The sequence below is a fragment of the Zootoca vivipara genome, chromosome 3, assembly GCF_963506605.1.
Source record: "Zootoca vivipara chromosome 3, rZooViv1.1, whole genome shotgun sequence".
NCBI lineage: Eukaryota > Metazoa > Chordata > Lepidosauria > Squamata > Lacertidae > Zootoca > Zootoca vivipara.
The window spans coordinates 101,705,055-101,730,013 of record NC_083278.1 but is presented as its reverse complement, the minus strand read 5'-3'; the positions used below and the strand labels follow the sequence as shown (position 1 = coordinate 101,730,013).

General features: G+C 49.3%; 1 protein-coding gene across 1 annotated transcript in view; it reads left to right on the top strand.

Annotated features, from left to right (window-relative positions):
• Positions 1-24,959, top strand: part of LOC118082678 (GTP cyclohydrolase 1) — a 41,442-nt gene that overhangs the window by 8,302 nt on the left and 8,181 nt on the right. Inside the window, exon 2 of the mRNA XM_035110491.2 lies at positions 15,236-15,821. Coding sequence (XP_034966382.1) covers positions 15,236-15,821 — 586 coding nt within the window. The remainder of the gene's footprint in view (positions 1-15,235; positions 15,822-24,959) is intronic.

Genomic DNA, 24,959 nt, shown 5'->3' with positions numbered 1-24,959 from the left:
GTTGCAAATGTTGCTTTGCTTTTTGGGGGGTGCCCCAAAGCTGCTGCGCTTTTTTGGGGGGGGGAGAGAACAGAAATAAATGACGAATAATACCTTCGCTGGAACTAACACGCAGCACCGAAATAGTCTGCCAAAGTGCCAAAAAAACCCAGCACAGAACGGGTTAAAAAATGAACGCTGTTACACCCAATCACCGTCTGCCAAAGCGCCAGAAAAACAGCACAGAAAGGGTTAAAAAAACCAATCTCTGGCTACCAGCAACAACAACAAAAAGGGATCCGGGTTTTAACAGTGGAGACAAGCTGTAGCGTGAGGAGGAGTGGGAGAACAAATGGGTGGGGAAAAAACAACAGCATGAATGGGCCGATGGGGCGCGTGCCAGCAGTGAGGGCTCTGTGTGTCACGTCTGACACGCGTGTCATAGGTTCGCCATCACTGTTCTAGATGTTGTTGGGCTCCAAAACCTGTCGGCCCAGACAGGATGGGTAAGGAGAGTGGTAGTCCAGGCAACACTTAGGAGAATCGCAGGCTCCCTCCCTCTGCTGGAAAACAATTTGTCCCCATTTTGTTTTTCCTTCTAAGGAAAGCCCACATATTTTCCACTGGCAGGTTTGCTCACATTGAGACAACTGTGTGGCAAAAGAGGGAGAGGGCCTAATCCTGTTCCTAATCTTAAAGAAGTCAGAGTATAGTCATACCTTGGATCCTGAATGCCGTGGAACTCAGACGTTTTGGCTCCCGAACACCACAAACCTGGAAGTGATTGTTCCGGTTTGCGAACGTTCTTTTGGAACCCGAATGTCTGACGGGGCTTCTGCGGTTTCTGATAGGCTGCAGGAGATTCCCACAGCCAATCAGAAGCTGCAATTTGGTTTTCGAACATTTTGGAAGTTTGATTTCCAAGGTATGACTGTATTACGGGAAAGCAAGCTTTTATTTCACCAGCACGTATAATGGGGGAAAGGAATGCCATGTTTCAGGCGATAGCCGTAATGCAACTTAAAATGCCAGCTTATGAAAGGATTCGTACCTTAGGAACAAGCGACTAATACACCTAAATAGTAATGATGAATAAGAATAATGACCCAAGTACAAATCCACATCTTTATTAATATTCGGGTGGCAGTCAACTAAGTTTTATGCAGAGTAAACCCATTGAAATAAATGGGCTGGACTTAGGCCTCATCTGCATTGTGCATTTAAAACACTGTTATGCCACTTTAAACAGTTGTGGTTCACCCCAAAGAATCCTGGAAACCATGGTTTGTTAAGGGTGCTGAGATTTATCCCCCTCACAAAGCTTGAATTCCCAGAGTGGTTGAACAATCAATCCCTCTTCCCAGGAACTTTGGGAACTGTAGTTCTAGGGGGGGGGGTAGGGGCCTCTCAATACTTCTCAGCACCCTTAACAAACTTCTTGAATAAAAATTCAGCAGCCATGAATACAAGAAAGAAAATGATTCAAGGAACTGCCAAGTCAAACCAATGACCCATTGCCTATTATTCAAATCCTGCTCTCAGTCTCATTTGGCTGCAGTTTTTCTTCCTCAGATAGTCTGAAAATAACCTCCACTCTTTGACAAAGTTCTCATCTTTTTGCTCTCTTATTTTCGCTGTCAACTTTGCCATGTCGGCATAGTCCAGGCATAGGCAAACCCGGCCCTCCAGATGTTTTGGGACTACAACTCCCATGATCCCTAGCTAGCAGGACTCCAGTGGTCAGGGATGATGGGAATTGTAGTCCCAAAACGTCTGGAGGGCCGACTTTCCCTATGCCTGGCATAGCCCGCTAACTTTAAAATCCATTCTTCCTGGATCTTGGGTTCCTGATATTCACTCGGTGGTTCTGCCTGGGAGGAGTGGCTAACTACCTGCCCAGGGGCCCAACCCAGCTCAACAGGCATTCCTTACCCCAGGCGCTGAGGGCTGAGCCGCTGCCTCCCAAAGAATCTGGAAGCCATTCCTGGGTGGTAAGGATTCAGCCAGCTGTTGTTCCTGGTTGCTGTCCAAGGTCCTGCACTCTCCTAAAGCGACAAATAGTTCTGTACCTGCTGCTTGCTGTATCTGTTTCCTGTTACAAATTGCCTTCAGGCATGTTCCCCAGATCCCAACCAGCGCCAGGAGTGCCAACTTGGCCCCGTGACCGGGGGTGCCTGGGGCTGTGGGTGCCATGCAGCATGCATGGCCTTGGCACCAAATGTTGTGGGTGCCCGGACCCTTCATGGGGAATTTTGTGGGTGCTTGGGCATCCAGGACCCCAGGGAGTTGGCACCTATATCCAGCACCCTGGCAGGAACAAGACTCCTAGGACTTCATATAGGTGTCAGGATGCTGTCAGCAGCTCCCGGCTGGTTGCCCAGGAATTATAGAGACAAGGGAAAGTTTCTTACAGTCCTTTTTTATTTCAATCTTTACAGAGAGAGGTTATAGAACCAAGACTCTTGGGTAATGGTGTTGTCCCAAGTGGAACTCTACACCCCATCTCTCCCACTTCCTCATTCATCATTCTCATCATCTCCTCTATGGGTGCTACTACATGCCCTCTATCCTTGAGCTCTTTGCTCTCCTACTTTTAAGGCTTGCCGGGTTCTGGGAGATGGAGGGTCTGGAATGCCTTCTAATGACATGTCAGCCAGGTGTTGCTCTGGCTCTCCCATGATTCCCCAACTTTCCCTTTCATCTGCCTCTGAGCTGTGACCTCCCGCAAACCCCTGTTGTAAATCTATACTGTCTTCCTCTTCCCTGGAAGGGTCAGGATGGGGAGGTGGTCTCCACCATTCCTCCTCTGACAATAGGCCAAGCATATATTGCAGAGCTTTACTTCTTCTGCCACTTGTGGTTCTGACATCTCATTTATTAACAAACGGATGAGTTCGGTTCTCATTCAAACACCTGGGAATTGATGGCGATGCAAGCCCTCTGTCCCACCTGCTAATCAGACCAGCTTTTGCCAACCTAAAAACCCTCTGCCAGCCTAGGCAGCCTTCCCAATCTGGTGTCTTCCACCTGTTGTGGGTTACAAGGCTCATCACCCCTGCTAGCTAGGGTTAATCCAAAACAAATGGGGAGGGCAGATCCAACCCTATGCTATTGGATTGCAGCCTAATAATAATAATAATAATAATAATAATAATAATAATAATAATAATAATTTATACCCCAAGACCAGGCTCAGGGCAGTTAACACTGAATATACCGTAAATACAGTAAAAACATTAAAAACAAAACAAACAAAACAGAAAAACAAAACAAATCAGTTGATTAAAATATAAGTTAGAATACAGTTTAAAATACATCTTAAAATGCAGCCTCATTTTAGTGGTAGCCTATAGATCAAAGCCATTATTATTATTATTATTATTATTATTAATTATTAATTATTAATTATTTATACTCCGCCCATCTGGCTCGGTTTCCCCAGCCACTCTGGGCGGCTTCCAACAGAAAAATAAAATACAATAATCTACTAAACATTAAAAAGCCTCCCTAAACAGGGCTGCCTTCAGATGTCCTCTAAAAATCTGGTAGTTGTTTTTCTCTTTGACATCTGATGGGAGAGCGTTCCACAGGGCGGGCGCCACTACTGAGAAGGCCCTCTGCCTAGTTCCCTGCAACTTGGCTTCTCGCAATGAGGGAATCACCAGAAGACCCTCAGCGCTGGACCTCAGTGTCCGGGTAGAACGATGGGGGTGGAGACGCTCCTTCAGGTATGCTGGACCGAGGCCATAAGGGGAGAAAACGTCAAATATTCACCGGGGCTAACTATCCATGCTGGTCCAATTTAAAACAGCATTCCAGTTTTCTGGCTTTTCCGTTTGTTACATTCCACTTCAATACCTTCTGGATGGAAACGGTACAGTTCACTGTAGTAATTTGCGTCCCATGTGACTTGCATTAAACGTGGCAGAGAAGTTCGGCCGAGAACATTTGACTCCATATGAGCAAGCTTTTCGTTGCTACCAAAGAGGCTCTTGCAACCATGCCACATAAATCACTCTGGATCCTAAGAGACTTTCCATCTGAGTATTTCCAAAGGGTTTAAAAATGAAAGAAGCGGAACTCTGTATGATAATCGGGGAATGTGTAGCCATCAGCTTATCAGAACAAGGAAAGTCTCGGGAGATTAAATGAATGGGCTTTGATGGAGGGTTGAGAGAAAGAGTGTCATGGGAAGACCGCATGATTCCTGCCCCTTCCATGCTTTCACAAGTATAAAATGTTGTTATGCTTCTTGGCGAACATACAGTGAGGGGGGGGGAAGTATTTGATCCCCTGCTAAATTTGCCCGTTTGCCCTCTGGTGAAGAAATGACCAGTCCATAATTTTAATGGTAGGTTTATTGTAGCTGTGAGAGGCAGAATAACATCAGGAAAACACCCCAGAAACTCAGAAGACAAAAGTCAGAGGTTGATGTGCATTCTAATGAGTGAAATGAGTATTTGATCCCCTATCAACCAGCCAGATGTCAGGCTACCTGGTATCTTCACTGTATGAAACGAGCTGAGATTAGAAGCACCTGCTGTAAAGGAGAGGGTCTTACCTGTAATCCCAGCTCCTTACAGTACCTGTACAAAAGACACCTGTCAACAGAAGCAATCAATTCAACAGATTCCAAAGTACAGTTAGCCACCATGACCAAGACCAAAGAGTTGTCCAAGGTTGTCAGGGACAAGATTGTAGACCTGCTGGACTGGGCTACAAGGCTATTGCCAAGCAGCTTGGTGAGAAGGTGACAACAGTTGGTGCAATAATTCGCAAATGGAAGAAAGACAAAATAACTGTTGACCTCCCTCGGTCTCTCGGTCTGGGGCTCCATGCAAGATCTCATCTCATGGGGTTGCAATGATCAGGAGAACGGTGATGAAGCAGCCCAGAACAATCACGGGGAGAACTCGTCGATGATCTCCGGGCAGTTGGGACCACAGTCACCATGAAAACAGTTGGTAACACACTACGCCGTGAAGGACTGAGATCTTGCAGAGCCCGCAAGGTCCCCTTGCTCAAGACAGCACATATACAGGCCCATCTTCAGTTTGCCAATGCACATATGAATGACCCAGAGGAGAACTGGGTGAAAGTGTTGTGGTCATATGAGACCAAAATCAACTCAACTCGCCGTGTTTGGAGGAGGAGGAATGCTGCCTACGACCCCAAGAACACCATCCCCAGTCAAACATGGAGGGGGACATATTTTGCTTTGGGGGTGTTTTCAGCTAAGTGGACAGGACACCTACGACCCCAAGAACACCATCCCCAGTCAAACATGGAGGGGGACATATTTTGCTTTGGGGGTGTTTTCAGCTAAGGGGACAGGACACCTTCACTGCATCGAAGGGACGATGGACGGGACCATGTATCGTCAAATCTTGGGTGAGCACCTCCTTCCCTCAGCCAGGGCATTGAAAATGGGCCGAGGATGGGTATTCCAGCATGACAATGACCCAAAACACACGGCCAAGGCAACAAAGGAGTGGCTCAAGAAGAAGCACGTTAAGGTCCTGGAGTGGCCTAGCCAGTTTCCAGACCTTAATCCCATCGAAAATCTGTGGAGGGAGATGAAGGTTCGAGTAGCTAGCTACAAATCAGTCTCGCTCGAAATCTTACTGACTTGGGAGAGGATCTGCAAAGAGGAGTGGGACAGAATATCTCCTGAGATGTGTGCAAACCTGGTGGCCATGTACAAGAAACGTCTGCCCTCTGTAATTGCCAACAAGGGTTTTGCCACCAAGTACTAAGTCATCTTTTGCAAAGGGATCACTCATTATAATGCACATCAATCTCTGACTTTTGTCTTCTGGGTTTCTGGGGTTTCCCCCCCCCCTGTTGCTATTCTGTCTCTCACAGCTACAATAAACCTACCATTAAAATTATGAACTGCTCATTTCTTTGTCAGGGGGCAAACGGGCAAATTGAGCAGGGGATCAAATACTTAATTCCCTCACTGTAAGTGCTATAAGAAAAGGGATTTCGAAAGGACTGAAAAGAGCCACATTAAATGGAACGACGCTTCTTGGATGCAACAGCATGTATCAGTGTATTTGCAACGGGGTTCCTGGAAATAGCTGTCACAAGATGCTCCCCTCTTCATCTTGGCATGTGGGACACCCGAACCTTTAACTGCTGTTGCTCAGTGAATTTGGCGTTAACAGATAAAATGTGTTGGCTATCCAAGAGCTGTGCACATTCCCCGCACCGCAGTTTTGCTGAGAGGGGACAGATACAACATTTTAGTAATGGTGGAGGTGATCTGATAATGCTGCCGCCGCCACCACCCTTTAAGCCAGGGTGTAGGATGTTTTTTTCAGCCTGATGCCATGGGCCGGCTGGATGCAGAGAAGTGGTAGGAGGCACCTGCTGGGGAACCCCCAAGGGGAGAAGGCTCAGAACCAGGAGATTGGTGGTGGGACGACAATGAGTGGTCAGAGGGAGAAGACTGGGGAGGAGGAGGAGATGTCAGAACCTGAAGAGGCAACAGGGTTTAGTGAGCAGGAAGAGAGGTTCAGACTCAGAGGCAAGAGAGGAGCGGAGCTAAGAGGCAGAGATGAGTAAGGATGCCACGGTAGCCACACCCCAGGACTTCCCCTGCATATCAAGACAGACTCTAGAGATCATCAGGGGGTTTGGGCTGGGTGTTCATCAGTATGCGGATGACACCCATCTCTCTTTTAAATCAGAACCAGTGAAGGCAGTGAATGTCCTGTGTGAGTGTCTGGAGGCGGTTGGAGGATGGATGGTGGCTAACAGATTGAGGTTGAATCCTGACAAGACAGAAGTACTGTTTTGGGGGGACAGGGGGCGGGCGGGTGTGGGGGACTCCGTGGTCCTGAATGGGATAACTGTAGCCTTGAAGGACCAGGTGCGCAGCCTGGGAGTCATTTTGGACTCACAGCTGTCCATGGAGGCACAGGTTAATTCTGTGTCCAGGGCGGCTGTCTACCAGCTCCATCTGGTACGCAGGCTGAGACCCTACCTGCCCGCAGACTGTCTCATCAGAGTGGTGCATGCTCTAGTTATCTCCCGCTTGGACTACTGCAATGCGCTCTATGTGGGGCTACCTTTGAAGGTGACCCGGAAACTGCAATTAATCCAGAATGCGGCAGCTAGACTGGTGACTGGGAGTGGCTGCCGAGACCACATAACACCGGTCCTAAGAGACCTACATTGGCTCTCAGTACGTTTCCGAGCACAATTCAAAGTGTTGGTGCTGACCTTTAAAGCCCTAAACGGCCTCGGTCCTATATACCCTTAAAGGAGCGTCTCCACCCCCATCGTTTAGCCCAGACACTGAGATCCAGCGCCGAGGGCCTTCTGGTGGTTCCCTCACTGCAAGAAGCAAAGCTACAGGGAACCAGGCAGAGGGCCTTCTTGGTAGTGGCTGTGGGATGGAACACTGGGGCAGACAAGTCACAACAGTTCCTAGAGTGTCCACTAACAGGAACTCACCTGGAGGGACACCTGACTACAGGTCAGTTCCTGTTCCTCCAGATATGCTGAAGAGATTAGGTGGGACAAAAGCCCTAGCCTGCAATCACTCGCTCTCTTAGCTACTTCCTCCTTCGATGAGGACACATCTCCAGAGAATCTCTAGTTAGCATGGTTCTCACTCTAGGCCTGCAGCCAAGAGTGAGACCAAATGGAGTCTTACTTTACTAAGTAGTCTCTAGATATATATATACTTGTAACTTTTCTAAGCAAGCCTGCCTTTCTGAGATTATGCTGTAACTCAGGATGAAACTGTAAGTAAACTCTATCTTATTTTATAAACACTGTGTTGTGTATTTCTTTTAAGAGGGACAAAGGGGACCTTTGCCAGGAAGTGTAATATTGAACTATAAAGTGTAATATTGTTATAGAGATTCTAGCGAATCTAACGCACATGCTTTGCTGCGCACAAAAGGGGAATGTCACTCTGCTGATATTGGAAGCTTGCTAACACAAGCTTGGATAGGATCTATCTAATAATATATCCTAATCCACATCCCTAACATTCCCATAGTGGCGCCCGCCCTGTGGAACACCCTTCCATTGGAGGTGAAGGAGATAAACAACTACCTGACATTTAGAAAACACCTAAAGGCAGCCCTGTTTAGGGAAGTTTTTAATCTGTGACATTTCAATGTATTTTAGTATTTGTTGGAAGCTGCCCAGAGTGGCGGGGAAAACCCAGCCAGATGGGCACGGTATAAATAATAATAAATAATAATAATGGCAGATGGAGTGGACGAGACCTATGGTGGGTCCAACGGTCAAGAAGACATTTTCTGCACATGCTATAGAGGGAAGTGAGGGGAAGATGGGGCTCGTCAACCTGGGAAGGTAGCCCATCTAGAGGAAGGAAAACTCTGATCCTAAACCTCCTAAATTCTGTCTTGCAGGATATCTTCAGGAGATATCTTCAGAAGAAGAAAAGGCTAAGGGGTAAACCCTACACAAATCTGGAGAGGAGTCCTATGACGGTTGGATGGTGCCTTGTACGCCTCCTTCTGGAAACTCCTGCAGCCAAACTGGCGCCAAATGTATTACTCTACTCTCCTTTGGACCACATCGGCAATGTATTGTTCTCTGGGCAGCCCAGAGCCTTCATACACACTGCCCAGGCTTGCACCCCAGAAAGGTCGTTTGGTTTGACTTCACCCCCTGAGGTGCGCTCCATTGTCTCTTGAGACAGATGGATGCCAACAACAGTTATTGTGTAAGAAGTATGTACAGTATACATAAATCTGATAATAACTTTTCTCCATCTATGTTCCTGGTTTATTCCGTGGATTCATTCTAGTTTTGCTGGAAGGCCCTCTCCAACTTTCCACCCATCAACATGCATTAAGGTTGATTCCAACTTAGTTTGGGCAGCTTGAGAATAGACCTCACGAGTGTGACATGGTCTGTTGGGTCTCTGAATGAAATCATTCATAAAACCATGACCATTTCATGCTTCTTTTCACCCCCATTTGCAATAAATGAGAGTGGCTTCAATGAGAAGGTTGCTTAAAGGCAACACGTTATTTGCCATTCTGTAACCAAGCCTTAAGTTCTCGTGAAAGTCTCTCTCATAGCTGCCAAGTTATCCCTTTTTAAAAGGGATTTTCCCTTATGCTGAATAGGCTTCCTCGCGAGAAAAGGGAAAACTTGGCAGCTATGGTCTCTCTCTATCTCTCTTTTTTTGGTAGAGGGTGTATGGTAGAGGAAATCTCAATTTCATAGCCTTTTCTCCATCAGTAGGAGTCTTTATGGGTAAAAATATCAGTAGGCTTGTGGTATGTCTTCTTGGTATTCTGTGGAAAGTTTTAGGACATGCCTACAGCAGGCCTACAGAACAAGAAATATAGCAAAGGCTACAAAAGTCTACAAAGTAGGGGCCAATGTTTAACTTATTCTGAATGACCAACTGAAACTCACTGGATTTGCTTGTTTGCCTCATTCCTGTTACCAGTATAGTTGAAGGGCACAGCTGAATCTGGGCACCAGAGCATGAATCTCCAAACTCTGGGTGTTTCCATACTAGGGAGTTTAATGTGGAATTGCCACTCTTCGTTCACTCACTTTTTAGAGAGCACCCACACAATGCCATCATCCAATCATTGTCAACCTGTATTTTAAGAAATTAGGTTTAAAAAAACAAAATAAAACACAAATAGTTGTGGAAATGTGGAGAACTGATTTGAAAGATGGTGAAAACAAGACGCAGATATAAACTGAAATCTGCTTAAAGACCTCCAAAGTCAGGAAGTTCTTCCTAATGTTTAGGTGGAATCTTCTTTCTTGTAGTTTGAGTCCATTGCTCCCTGTCCACTTCTCTGGAGCAGCAGAAAACAACCTTTCTCCCTCCTCTATATGACATCCTTTTATATATTTGAACATGGCTATCATATCACCCCTTAACCTTCTCTTCTCCAGGCTAAACATACCCAGCTCCCTAAGGCGTTCCTCATAAGACATCGTTTCCAGGCCTTTGGCAACCAAAATGGTCAAAGGCTTGGAAACGATGCTTTATGAGGAACGCCTTAGGGAGCTGGGTATGTTTAGCCTGGAGAAGAGAAGGTTAAGGGGTGATATGATATGAAGAACTTCCTGACAGTAAGAGCTGTTCGTCAGTGGAATTTGCTACCAAGGAGTGTGGTGGAGTCTCCTTCTTTGGAGGTCTTTAAGCCAGTGGTTCCCAACAGGTGGTCCACGGACCCCCAGGGGTCTGCGAGCTATGCCAGAGGGGTCCGCAAGATGCTATTAGAATAAAAAATATATTTAATATATTACGTATGATAACAGATTTTTTGTTTTGGCCGCTTCCTGCATGAGCAGAGTCTAGCGCAAAACTAGAATTAGATAGAGGCAGTAGTTCTGCTGTATGCTGTTAGGTGGCGCTTTACAAACACTACTGTTTTGCAAAGAGGCAGCGCACGCATTCTACTAACGCTCACCTCCCCAAGATGCTTTGCGCGCGTCGGCTTCATTTGTGCGCTACTGCGCAGGTACCCTGTCTTCTCCATTCCCCTCCCTCCTCCCTGGTGCGCGCTGCCTCTTTGCAAAACAGTAGTGTTTGTAAATAAAGCGTTGTTTTTCGCGGAAGCTACAGTTCGCGTAGTTAAAAATGGACCGTTGGTTAAAAATATAAAATGTAAAAAGACTCTTAATTTGGCTCTCACTTTTTAATTTTAGGATTAGGAATTAATGGGGGTCCTTGTCACAATAGCGGCTCAATGAGGGGTCCTCGAGAAAATTTTGTTGGGAACCCCTGCTTTAAGCAGAAGCTTGACAGGCATATGTCAAGAATGCTTTGATGGTGTTTCCTGCTCGGCAGGGGGTTGGACTGGATGGCTCTTGTGGTCTCTTCCAACTCTATGATTCTATGATTCTATGACAGATTTCCCCATCCCCAGTTTTCACTAAAACTATCCCAGAGGGATAGGGCCAGATGCACCTGTTGGGAGGGAGTTCCGCACATGAGGAGCCACCACCAAAAAGTCCGTTTCCTGGACACCCACATCATGTACCTCGTGCAGAGGAGGGACTAGCAATCGATGCCCTCAACTGAGCAGCCACATCTTGAGCAGCACTCTCATTATATACATGAACTATTGCTAGCTAAAACTAAGCAAGAATGCTTTTGATTTGGAGGCTGAAATGGCTCCCTTTCTGAAGTACCAAAGAGCTTTTTGTGCAATCCACTCACACAGACTATCACAGGGCAGGTGCTACATTATGAGGTATCATTGAAGAGCAGCAAAATGTCAATATAATAATAATAATAATAATAATAATAATAATAATAATAATAGTTTTATTACCACCACATATTGTGTGCCTCAGATACACACAAAGTGAAGCACATTTCAGTCTTACTGATTAAAAGAGAAATTCAAGAAAGTTGTGACCACTGTGCCTGAAGTCAATGGAAAGTGCTTATCTTTGGCATGCTATGCCGATAATCTGTTGCCAGGGCAGCAACTGAGTGACACACAATCTAATTTACGCACAGAAAGATGGGTTTAAGATGTGCTTTTCTGAGGCGTACATGTTACTAATTTTAAATATACACACAGTGTGCTGAAAAGCAAACTCAATTATGGTTCAGTTTCAGGCCACATCAGTCTGGGGAGATATGACAAGCCTCATCTTTTGATCAGCCTGCATCGTGCAATTTTGCAGAAGGCTCATGGATGTGGTCTAAGCAGGCCCGTGCTCACATGTTTAGTCAAAGGTAACACAAAGCAGTGTTTACCTCTTGAGAGTCCCATGGACTGCAAGAAGATCAAACCTATCCATTCTGAAGGAAATCAGCCCTGAGTGCTCACTGGAAGGACAGATCCTGAAGCTGAGGCTCCAATACTTTGGCCACCTCATGAGAAGAGAAGAATCCTTGGAAAAGACCCTGATGTTGGGAAAGATTGAAGGCACTAGGAGAAGGGGACGTCAGAGGACGAGATGGTTGGACAGTGTTCTCGAAGCCACCAACATGAGTCTGACCAAACTGCGGGAGGCAGTGGAAGACAGGAGTGCCTGGCGTGCTCGGTCCATGGGGTCACGAAGAGTCAGACACGACTAAACAACAACAACACAAAACAGAGCACCTCCACTGCATTTCAGGCCAAAAGGCATTCAACCTCCTGTGTCCCTTTGTTTGTGGATCATTGATGACACTTCATAGGATCATAGGAAGGTGTTGCGTTGGCAGAGTAGCTAAATCACAGCTAGGAAGCCAAATCTTCTGCAAAACTAACTCTTTTCTTGAAATTAAATCACTATTCAAACATTTGTTCAAAAGCTTTTACTTGAAGAACATATAGCTAAAGATGAAGCAAGTATTTACATTCACATGCTTGTCCAAGCATGGGCTTCTTTATTATTATTAATAATAATAATTGAAGATTATAGCTTCTTCCTTTGAACTGGAACTTAATTTGAATGTTCCCTTTTTAGGGAGTGGAGTGTCCTGCCATTTTAATGGATGTTCCGGTCAAGGATGCTTTTATGGGATTCCAGATTCCAGGATGTGCCACTGCAATTCGGAAAGCATGAAACACAGGGTGAATTCAGCATAGCTCAACACCAGGTTATTAAATCCTCTGGAGCACTTTTCATATAGTCTCAGACCACAAGAGTGTCAGCTGCTGCAATAGCTTTTTAAACGTATTGTTGTGAGTTTGCCTGTGTTTGCGGGGTAGGTCTGTAAGACACTTGGGTCCCTTCTAATTCCTAGGATCCTGGAAAATCCAATGGAGGATTCTCTTGGTGAGCTAGCTAGGCAACTCTTTGGTGAGTTAAAGGTCCTAAGTACCATAGCTGCCAAGTTTTCCCTTTTCTCGCGAGGAAGCCTATTCAGCATAAGGGAAAATCCCTTTAAAAAAGGGATAACTTGGCAGCTATGCTAAGTACTGTGGTTAGCATAACAAAAGAAGTTGCAAATGGGGGAGCCCCTCCCTCAACTAGCTGGTAGTTGTTGTTGTTTAGTCATGTCCGACTCTTCATGACCCCATGGACCATAGCACGCCAGGCACTCTTGTCTTCCACTGCCTCCCGCAGTTTGGTCAGACTCATGTTGGTAGCTTCGAGAACACTGTCCAACCATCTCGTCCTCTGTCGACCCCTTCTCCTTGTGCCCTCAATCTTTCCCAACACCAGGGTCTTTTCCAGGGAGTCTTCTCTTCCAGTATACCTGAAGGAGCGTCTCCACCCCCATCATTCTGCCCGGACACTGAGGTCCAGCGCCAAGGGCCTTCTGGCGGCTCCCTCGTTGCGAGAAGCCAAGTTACAGGGAACCAGGCAAAGGGCCTTCTCGATAGTGGCACCTGCTCTGTGGAATGCCCTCCCACCAGATGTCAAGGAGAAAAACAACTACCAGATTTTTAGAAGACATCTGAAGGCAGCCCTGTTTAGGGAACCTTTTAATGTTTAATAGATTATTATATTTTAATATTCTATTGGAAGCCGCCCAGAGTGGATGGGGAAACCCAGCCAGATGGGTGGGGTATAAATAATAAGTTGTTGTTGTTGTTGTTGTTGTTGTTGTTGTTGTTGTTGTTGTTAGGTGGCCAAAGTATTGGAGCCTCAGCTTCAGGATCTGTCCTTCCAGTGAGCACTGAGGGCTGATTTCCTTCAGAATGGATTGGTTTGATCTTCTTGCAGTCCATGGGACTCTCTCCTCCAGCTGGTAGTTAGAAGGACAATAATTGAGGGCAGTGGTGTGTGAGAGCTGGAAGCAGGCTTCAGGCAGAAGCCAGAAAACAAGAGCCCTCCTCTGCACATAGAATCATAGAGTTGGAAGAGACAACAAGGGCCATCTAGTCCAACCCCCTGCCAAGCAGGAAACACCATCAAAGCATTCCTGGCATATGGCTGTCAAGCCTCTGCTTAAAGACCTCCAAAGAAGGAGACTCCACCACACTCCTTGGCAGCAAATTCCCCTGTCGAACAGCTCTTACTGTCAGGAAGCTCTTACTGTCTTACATGTTCCAGTGCTGCTTCAGGGCCATCTTAAGCGCCCCTGGCGCCGTGGAGCGACGGATACCTCCGGTGCCCCCCCCACCCCATTTCCCAGCGCGGTGGGCGGGCGGGCGGGCGGGCGCAGCACAGCTGCCACAGGCGCTGCTGCGCGGCGCCGCGGCGGACGGGCAGGCACAGCGTGGTTGTGGAACCGGCGGACCGGGCAGGCGCAGCGGGGGTCTACCTAGAGCCGGCCCTGTCCAGCTTGTCAATATCCTTCTTAAATTGTGGTACCCAGAACTGGACACGGGGTTCCAGGTGTGTTCCAACCAAGGCAGAATAGAGCAGGAATGAGGAAGCGTGCATTCTCTGGCTGCTCTTTGGAATACAACTCCCAACATCCAATTACTAGGGGCTGATATCAACTTTGCTCCCCCAATAAAAGGTTTGAGTGTGTGTCCCCGCACTCCCGGCAGAGTTGATGGGCATTTCCATTCAAATAGTGTGTGTGCACCGCGTCTTGTGATCAATTATGTGGGGCTTACCTCCCCACCCACACATTTTATTCAAGTTGGCAACCCTGGCTGAGATTCCTGCATTGCAGGCGTTGGACTAGACGGCCCTTGGGGGGGGGGGGGACTTCCAGTTCTATGATTAGTGAGCTTTGGTCACGCTGGCTAGCACTGATGGGAGTTGGAGTCTAATAGAACTGGAGACCCGTAGGTTCGCAGTCTCTGCTTATGGGGCGAGGGAGTAGCTTAGTGATTGGGGAAGGTCCGTAGCTGAGCATCTGGAAAAGGCAGGACTGGGGGAAACGGAGGAAGGAATACTGTCATGGTGGCGGGGAGGGAAGCGGACCCGATTCCTGCATTGTAGGGGGCGAGGGTTGGACTAGATGAGCCTCGGTGCCCTTTCCAACTCTACCATTGTACGATCATATGCAAAGGCGGCGAGTTTGCTGTTGCTGTTGCGCGCATTAGCCGCGTGCAGCGTGCATAACACTCGTATCCCGAGCTTGTTTCCTGCGATTACAAGCGAGGAAGAGGAGGGACGGCAGGTGACAAAGGGCGCCTCAGTGCAGCTTGCCCAGCTGACAGTCCCAAGACGTCGCCTTCTGACAGAGAAGAGGAGGGCTGCCGTGGCAAAACGGCGCGATAAATACCAGATGGCCGGCGCGCAAGCAGCCCTGCACCAGGCGCAACCCTGAAGCCGCGGGCGAGCCGTCCATTCCACTTCTTTGTGCAAGGCGCGCCGCAGCTCAGCTCCGCAGCAAAGCAGCCCTCCTCTGGATCCCGCTGCCCTTCCATCTCTGCAAAAGGTGGGGACCCAAAGTCCCCTGCAGAAACCTCCGCTCCCAGCGTCGTCGGGGACCCTTAGAGCTCCCATTGGGCATGCACCAGTGCGCTGCCCTTGCAAACTCCGCCGCCGCCGCTTTGCCAGGCATTTTGGCGCAGCATTAGAAAATCTCCGTCGTAAATTCCCCCTCGAAGTCTCGACTGTGCCGTCGGTTGCGCCCCTGCGCTCCTCCTCCGAAGCGCGTCGCACTTGCTGCTCCATGGAGCGCCCGCGGCTGGAAGCTCAGTGCTACCGAAACGGGGACTGCCACCCCGGACGCCTCCTCGGGGGCTCGAGCGAGCTGGCGGCTGGAGGCGGCGGCAGCAACCCCTGCGAGATCCGGAGGCCGGCGGCAAAGCACCCGCGCCCGCCGTCGGACAAAGGCAGCCGGGCCCGGGAAGGCGAGGAGCGGGAAGAGAGGGATGGGCTGCCTGCCCTGGAGGTTGCGTACGCCACCATCCTGGAGAACCTGGGCGAGGACCCGGCCCGGGAAGGGCTGCTGCTCACGCCCCGTCGGGCCGCCAAGGCCATGCAGTTCCTCACCAAGGGCTACCGCGAAACCGTCGGAGGTGAGATGCCCACCCGCCTTTCTTTCTTTTCTCGTTTTGAAAAAAGCCGCCAATGGTCTGGTTGCACCTTAAAGGCTTCCTATAGTTATTAAGTCGTAAGGCTAAGCCTTCGTGGGCTAGATCAGCTGCGTAAAATAAGTACCTCTCCTCGTTTCATCTTTTGAAGACCTGCTAAAATCACTTCTGTTTCATAGGGGACTATTCAGAATACACCTTCCCACAATTTCTGATTTTAAAAATGCAGGCAATTAAAAATTCACCTTCCCATAATGTCTTTATTTTAAAGCTTTTTATGTTTTTACTGTATGGCTTTTGTTATTTTTTTATTTTGTTTACAATAAAATAATATTATTTTATTGTAAAAAAAATTGCACATTTTTATATTTTGTTTACAATAAAATAATATCATTTTATTGTAAAAAAATTGCACATTTTTATTATATAGCTTTGTTGTAAACCACTCTGGTGGTTGTTTTTTTAAAAAATTAATTGCGATATAAAAGACATTTTAATGAATGAAAAAATATTAATGTTAGATTTCTTACCCACCTTTTACCGTGAGGTGTTGGGGAAAATTACAGTCATTAAAAAAACAACAACACACACACAACAACAGTATTAAGATCAGTTAAAACAATTTAAAATCCAGGGAATAGGATGGGCCCTAAAAATATGCTGCTGGTATATTCATAAAATCATAGAATTGTAGCGTTGGAAGGGACCACGAGTGTCATCTAGTCCAACCCCCTGCAATGCAGGAATCTTTTGCTCAAAGTGTGGCTCGAACTCAAGACCCTGAAATTAAGAGTCTCACGCTCCGCCAACTGAGCTAAAGGCATTTTCTTTTCTATTGGCACTGAACAATCTGGTCATCACTTTATTAAGTATATCCAGTATTGTTCCTCCTCTTGGAAGACTGTGTCTGTGTGATCTCTTTCGCATGCCTTTCTTTCTATTAAAAAGTGGGTTTTCGCAATTAGTCAGCAGCAATTCTCATCCTGCCTCACCGTTGATTGTGCTTGGAGCTGTAGTGATATATATCTATATCTATATCCACATCTATATCTAATCTATCTATCGATCTTAGATTTTATACGTATATGAGAATAGGTAACCGTAAATTGTATAATAATTGTATAAATTGTATAAATTGTATAACCGTAAATTGTATAATAATAGGCCTGACCTGGAAATATTGAAATATCAGCAAGGCTGCAATGCTATACTGAACTGCTTGGGATGGATTTTACATATATACTGCTTGTCCTCAGCAAACTTGTGCCCAAATTGACTTAAAGCAAACATTCAGAGACATCGGAATAGAGAACACTTGGAAATACAAATATACAAAATACGGAACGTGTCAGTGAATTCACAAATAACAAAAATCCGCAATAAAAAAATTATAAACATGCACATTTTCTCCGCTGTAGCTGACACACTTTATATCTCTTTTTTCTTTACTGCCAACCCTTGAGGGACATAGCAAATACACATACTGTCACAGTGGCCGGAGTGGACTACTTCAGAGTAACGACGCTACGCAGCTCTGCATTTTATTCTTTTATTGGTGCTGCGTATTTACAGTGCTCAAGTCATTGCTATTTACACGGAGCGATGTTGTCAGTCTGTTTCAGAACCTCCTAATGGCTTTTGGCGCGTCTTTCTCCAACACAAAAGCTTTGGCAGACCCATCCTCTTGCCCCTCCTCTTCCTGCGTAATTCTGGAGTTGGAGGGATGGGTCTTCCCCCCTTGCTTGCCCCTTCCTGTCCCACCTGGGACCCTGGCTCCTCTACCTTGCCTGAGCCTCGGACACGACTTCCTGCTTCCCCACTGGAATCGGAACTCTCCCTGCTTTCCCCTTTGCTCGGGGACGGGCTTGAACTCAGGAGGGGAGGGACTTCGCGATATCCCCTGTCCCTCACATCCACCCCCCTCCCAAGCTCTCCTTCACCCCTCCCCAGGCCCCCCCCATGTGTCGGTGACGACTGGAAGCCTAAGAACTCAGTGCTCTCCGAGCCCGTTGGTGTGAATACCTCCCCCCAGTCCTGCGAGCCCCCCCCTTCCGCCTGGGCGGACGGGAATCCCAAAAAGTCCGTGGCGTCAGAGCTGGTGGGGGTAAAAACGTTCTGCCAATCTGCTCCTTCCTCTGACTGGGTGGATCTCGGTGACACCCATACCTCATCCTCTGGTTCCTCAAACTCCGCTTCCCAGCGCCATGGTGAGCTGCTCTCCCGTGCCTCCTCCTCCTCCCCCTCCCTTTCCATGTGCCAGGGCTTGGGTCTGTGGGGAAAGAGGGCGTGAAATTCTTCCACCAAGAATTCCTCCTGTATCTGAGTGGCTGGGACCCATTCATTCTGGGACGGTGGAGCATCCTCCCATGCCATGAGGTACTCCAGTCCCCCCACCCCCCACCTTGAATCCAGGATGGCCGTGGCCTCATTGAGTTGCTCCCTGCCTTCCCTCTCCCCCCCTCCCTCGGGGGTTTGTTCGCTGTCTCGGAGCCTGCTGCTTTCCCTGTACGGCGACAGCAGCGATCTATGAAACACTGGATGCACCCTCATGTCCTCTGGCAGTGCCAGCCTGTATGCCACCGGGTTTACCTGTTGCGTGACCGTGAAGGGGCCCAGCCTTTTGGGTGCCAGCTTTTTGCACCTCCCTCTGGTGGGAAGGCCCTCCGAGGACAACCACACCTTGTCCCCCACCCTGATGACCTCCCCTTGTCGCCTGTGGCGATCTGCCCCCTTTTTGTACGCTTCCTTGGCCCTCTCCAAGTGTTCTCTGAGCTGCTGGTGCACCGTCTCCAGTTCCTCTGCCCAATCCTCAGCCTGTGGGCCCTCCTCCTCCTCCTCCTCCCTCTCCCTCTCTGGGAAAGATCTGAGGTCGCGCCCGTAATTGGCCTTAAAGGGCGACACCCCTGTGGAGACGTGCACTGCATTGTTGTAGGCAAATTCTGCTAGTGGCAAGCGATCCACCCAGTCCGTTTGCCGCTGGCTGACGTAGCATCTCAGGTACTGCTGCAGAATGGCGTTGACCCTCTCCGCTTGTCCGTTGGTCTGCGGGTGTCTAGCCGTCGACAAGCTGACCTCCACCTGCAGGAGGTTCATGAGCCGCCGCCAGAACCTGGAAACAAATTGGCGGCCACGATCCGAAATAACCCTTAAAGGTAATCCATGCAGTCTGAAAATGTGATCAACAAACAGTTTGGCTGTCTCTTCTGCCGAGACTGCCCTGGCACACGGTATAAAGTGACACATTTTGGACATAAGGTCCACCACCACCAACACTGCAGTCTTACCCCTGGACGAAGGCAGATCTGTGATGAAGTCCATGGACACCACTTCCCACGGCCTGTGTGGTGTGGCTAAGGGCTCCAGCAACCCTGGTGGCGCTGCTCTGACCACCTTCGCCCGCTGGCAGGTGGTACAGCCCCTTACATAGTCTCGAACATCTTCCCGCACCCCTGGCCACCAGAAGTGTCTCATGACTAGGTGAGCGGTTTTGTCCCTTCCAAAATGCCCCGCTGTAGGGTTGTCGTGCATCTGCTTGAGGACCGTACGTCGAAGCTGGGTGGTGGGTAGGTACAGCGCACCCTTGTAGAAAAGCAGCCCTCTGCGTTCTGCAAAGTCTTTTGCCTGCTCCCTCCCCCCTCTCAGTTCTCTGAAGATGCGGTTGGCAAATTCATCCGCTGCCGTCAGTGCTGTGAGTTCTGCCTCGCTCACCACAGCTGCTCCGCAGGACCATGCCGACGGGGGGAAAATGTGCCTTGGGGCTGGTGGCGCCTCCTCCTCCATGTACTCTGGCTTGCGGGAGAGGGCATCCGCCCTGACATTCTGCTCCCCCGGGATGTAGTGGATGGAGAAGTTGAAGTTCGAGAAGAACTCTGCCCACCGTATCTGCCGCTGGTTGAGCACCCTGGCAGTTCTCCAGAACTCCAGGTTCTTGTGGTCTGTGCACACCTGGATGGGGTGCTTCGCGCCCACCAGGAAGTGTCGCCAGTGCTGGAACGCAGCGTAGATCGCAAGAAGTTCCCTATCAAACACTGTGTAGTTGCGTTCAGGCTGTGTCAGCTTCCTGGAGAAGAAGGCACAGGGTCTCCACTCCCTGTTGGCGTCCAGTTGCAACAAAATTGCGCCCACAGCTTTTTCAGAAGCATCAGTCTCAATGCGTAGGGGCGCGTCCTGCACCACATGGAACAGGTTTTGGTCTGAGGCGAACACTCTCTTGAGGCTTTCGAACGCTGCTTGCGCCTCTGGTGTCCACTTGAACTTCTGCTTGCCTCTCAGGCAGTCCGTGATGGGAGCCGTAACGCGAGAGAAGTTCTTGATGAACTTCCTGTAGAAGTTAGCGAAGCCTAGTAGGCGTTGGGCATCTTTGCGCGTCCTGGGGCTGTGCCAGTCCAGGATGGCCTGCACCTTGTCCTTGTCCATCGCCAGCCCCTTGTCTGACAGCTTGTAGCCCAGGAAGTCCACCTCTTTGGTGTGAAACTTGCACTTCTCCAGCTTCACATACAGGTGGTTCTCCTTCAGGCGTTGCAACACCTCTCTGACATCTTTCACATGCTGCACTGGGTCATTCGAGTAGATAAGGATGTCATCTAGGAAGACCAAGCATTTCCTGAAGAGGAGGGACCCCAGGACGTGGTGCATGAAGGCCTGGAAGCATGCTGAGCCCCCTTGCAAACCGAAGGGCATCACCAGATATTCAAAAGAGCCCAGAGGCGTGAACATCGTGGTTTTCCATTCATCTCCTTCCCGGATCCTGATCAAGTTGTACGCCCCCCTTAGGTCCAGCTTGGTGAAAATCTTGCCCCTGCGTGCCGCTGTCAGGAGATCATCCACTCTGGGCATGGGGAAAGCCACGGGCTCTGTCACCGAATTCAGCCGTCTAAAGTCCACCACAAGACGGCGCTGTTGCGTGTCTTTCTTGTCCACCCAGAAGACCGGGCTGCCCCCTGCTGCCTTGCTTTCCCTTATGAACCCCCGCTTGAGGTTCTTGTCGATGAAAGCGCGCAGATCCTCCAGCTCCTGGTCTGACATGGCGTACAGCTTGGCTGGGGGTATCGTCGCCCCTGGCACCAGGTTGATCTGGCAGTCAAAAGGCCTGTGCGGGGGTAGGTGGTCGGACTCCGCTTCGCTGAAGACCTCCTGCAGGTCCCAGTACGGCTTGGGTATTGCCTCACCCCCTTTGATATGCATGGTGGCCACCGTGGCTATCGGAGGCCCCTCCCCTGGTTGGTGCTGCATGCAATGTTCCAGACAAAAGTCTGACCCAAACGTGATGCACCTCTGGTGCCAACTGATGGAGGGGTCGTGGCGCGCCAGCCAGCTCATGCCCAAGACGATGGGGGGGTCTGAGATGGTGGTGACGTTGAACGCCAGTGTCTCTGAGTGCCTTCCCACCGTCATTCTCATGGGGGGGGTTTGATGTGTGATGGCCCCGCCCAGCAGCTCCCTGCCGTCAATGGTTGCTACGTGCAGAGGAAAATCCAACTGCAAAAGCTGGATTTGGTGCTCTTCTGCAAAGCTTCTCGAGAAGAAGTTGGCGGACGCCCCACTGTCAAGTAAGGCGAGGACCGTCAGGGGATAGCCATTTGGGAGCGTTAGCGTCACTTCTAGAACCACTCCTGCTCTGGGAGGGGTGGGCTGGCTCTGCACCTCTCTGTGCGGGTGGGCGGGCTGGGGCTGTTGTCTGCTGACTGTGCCTGGCTGCTGCCCCTTGTCTCCTGCAGCCAGGCTTTCCCGTTTCCCTGCTGTGGTGCTGCGTCAGTGGGGGAGGGCACCACCGTTCCCGCCTTTCCTTGCCACTCCCTGCGATGTGGGCAGTCTCTGACGAGATGCTGGGGTGAGTTGCAGAGAAAGCAATTCCCGCCCCTTCCCTCCTTGCGCCTTGGCGCCGCTGGGGTTTGAAAAGCCCGCGCGCGCGCGCTATCAATCTGCATGGGCTCCTGGTCCTGGCTGGCTCCAGGCGTGGCCTGAAAGGGTTGTTGAGGGAGTGGCTTCTCCTGCGACCGTGGGAACCAAGCCCGCTTTGCGCGCGTCGCTTGCTTGTCGTTCCACCGGGATTCCTGCCTCACCCCCACCGCCAGAGCTGCTTTGCTCAGCTGATCCATAGTACTGGGCTTTGGACCTCTCGAGAGTTCATCCTTCACCTCCTCTCTCAAACCCAAGTAAAACGCAGCTTGCATGGGAGGCGAATCCAAAACCCACCCCAGTCTGTGCACCAGCATGGTGAATTTCGCCCAATATGCGCGAACTGTCATATTTCCTTGGCGTAAATTATGCAGTTCCTCCTTAGTCTGGTCCAAATGACTATCGGACGAATACATCGTCCTCAAACCTTCTAGAAATTGTTGGACATTTTTCATGCAAGGATTCTTGGTTGCGATTAATGGTCTTAGCCACTCCCTGGCTGCTCCGGTGAGATGTTCCACAATAAACGCTACTCTGTGCTCATCATCGGGGAACTCATTCTGGTGCAGCTCAAGAGCATACACGATCTCAGTCTCAAAGCCCTGAAACTCCTTCGGGTCTCCATTGAACTTGCTTACAAGGGTCCCTGCTCTCCTTCCTGGCAGCACTTGGACTTGGGGAGCCCCTCCCGCCTTGTTTTTCTCTGCATCCAGCTTGTTTTGGAGGTCTACCGCCACCGCCCTTAAATGCTGCTCTTTTTCCTGGAGCTCTCTCACCTGTTCCGCAAGTTGTAGCCGGTCGTCCTGGACCTTCTTAGTCTCCTCTTTAGCTGCCTTCAATTCTCCCTGCGCCTGCAGCGACAGCTGTTGCAGTTCTAGCTGGGCTTGCTCAGCGATCTGCCGCCACTTCTCCGCCTCGGACACGCTCATCCCGGCAACTCCGAAGTAGCCCAAAAATGATTAGGAGGTTGCTGTCACAGTGGCCGGAGTGGACTACTTCAGAGTAACGACGCTACGCAGCTCTGCATTTTATTCTTTTATTGGTGCTGCGTATTTACAGTGCTCAAGTCATTGCTATTTACACGGAGCGATGTTGTCAGTCTGTTTCAGAACCTCCTAATGGCTTTTGGCGCGTCTTTCTCCAACACAAAAGCTTTGGCAGACCCATCCTCTTGCCCCTCCTCTTCCTGCGTAATTCTGGAGTTGGAGGGATGGGTCTTCCCCCCTTGCTTGCCCCTTCCTGTCCCACCTGGGACCCTGGCTCCTCTACCTTGCCTGAGCCTCGGACACGACTTCCTGCTTCCCCACTGGAATCGGAACTCTCCCTGCTTTCCCCTTTGCTCGGGGACGGGCTTGAACTCAGGAGGGGAGGGACTTCGCGATATCCCCTGTCCCTCACACATACTTTTGCCGTTTTCATTTCAGGGCCACATTAATCTCTGGCTATAACAATCAGCTCCTTGGTTCTTGCTGCCTGGAAGCAAGTTGATTAGCAATCCTCTTAGAGACTTCCGGTCTGCCGCGCCGGCTAAAGAAGACGCAGGGACTGCGAGCTCCGCAGTCCCCGGCATCGCGGAGGGGAGGGGGGAATTCCTCTTAAACCTTGTTCCAGGGTTACTGGATTATTCCTATAATGTAGCCATTCAGCACTATCTGGGAATTGAGGGTGTGTGTGTGTGTGTGTGTGTGTGTATGAATGAATAAGGTTTATAATCAGTAAGCGTTGGAAGTTTACTTGCATTTGTTTTACAGCCATGTGCAACTTTGAACACACAGACACGATTCTCATTTCAAGGGATAAGACTTGTTGTAGAATGTGGCTGAGGAACCTGAAGCGGGAGCCCTGATCCTACATGAGCATTGCTCACGCCCCATACTAGTAGTTCAGTGGGATTTGGGGTACTACTTTGACTAAAATAGCTCCCATCCCCAAAGCAGGACCCCAGAATCTGAAGTCAACATGCCAACTCCCAACTAAAAATGTGACACTGGCACTTAGCAGGTTACTTTAGGGACCATCTTTACCCATCCAAACCTGCCTGGGCACTAAAGGAGGCCTTCATTCTCACTGGAAATGTGATTGGCAGGTACTAGGAACAGGGCCTTTTCAGTGGTGGTGCCGCTGGACTAATGGAAGCCATTTCCTGGAGAAATCATCTTCTCCCACTTATTGACAGGTTTTCTTTGGGTGTCTTAAACTGTTTAATGCTCTTTCTAGTGCCGCTGATAGCTTTTAAATGCATTTTTAGATTCATTTGTACTGTTTTTAATATGTTGGTTTTCATTGTTTTGATGTTTGGGCCGCATTTGTGGAAATGTGGGATGAAAAGAAATCAAAAGAAGTGTTGACATATTTTTCTAGGGCCGCCTATCTAGTTTGACCTAAACATTCTTGGTCTGTTACTTGTGGGGTATTTAAAATGCAGTCAAACAAACAATTCATGTTCTGCTGCTAGATAGGCAGATAATAGGAGCTGAAGCTCACAGAATTTGCCCGTACGTTTGCTAGAAAGAACTCTGTGAGAGACACTCCCACTGTGCCCTGACAGAGGAAGAGCATAGATAGGTTTCCTCAACCTTGGCCCTCCAGATGTTTTTGGTCTACAACTCCCATGATCCCTAGCTAGCAGGAACAGTGGTCAGGGATGATGGGAATTGTAGTCTCAAAATATCTGGAGGGCTGAGGTTGAGGAAGCCTGATCTATGCCCTTCCTCTGTCGGACTGTGTGATTATTGTTTTAAGGGGGGGAAATGGGGAAAATACCAGAAGAATCCAGTCTGCCTTAAAGCATGCTGGATTCCTTAAACAAAAAGGCTAAAACTGGCCTATCTAAGTGTTAGGAAAACATTCTTTAAGAAACAGATAAAAGTTCCTGGAAACTTTAAAGAGTGTTCCAGAATTTATCTTTAGTGTGTAGGAGTGGCACTCTAGGCTTGATTGGTGTCAGCTGGAGGTGCAAATAAAGGGAGGAAGTTGCAGGCTGCAATTTCCGTACAAGGAAAACACACACACACACACACACACACGCACCTCCCGGAGGGGCGGGACACACGTTCCAGGGCCGTGGCGCGCTTCTCGGAGAGCCGCGGCACGCCTCCCGGGGGCATGGCGCGCCTCCGGGAGGGGTGGAGCATGGCGTGCCTCCCGGAGGGGCAAAGCACGCGTTCCAGGGGCGTGGTGCGCATTTTGGGGGCAGGGCGGGCGCCCGCGATGGCGCCCCTTGGA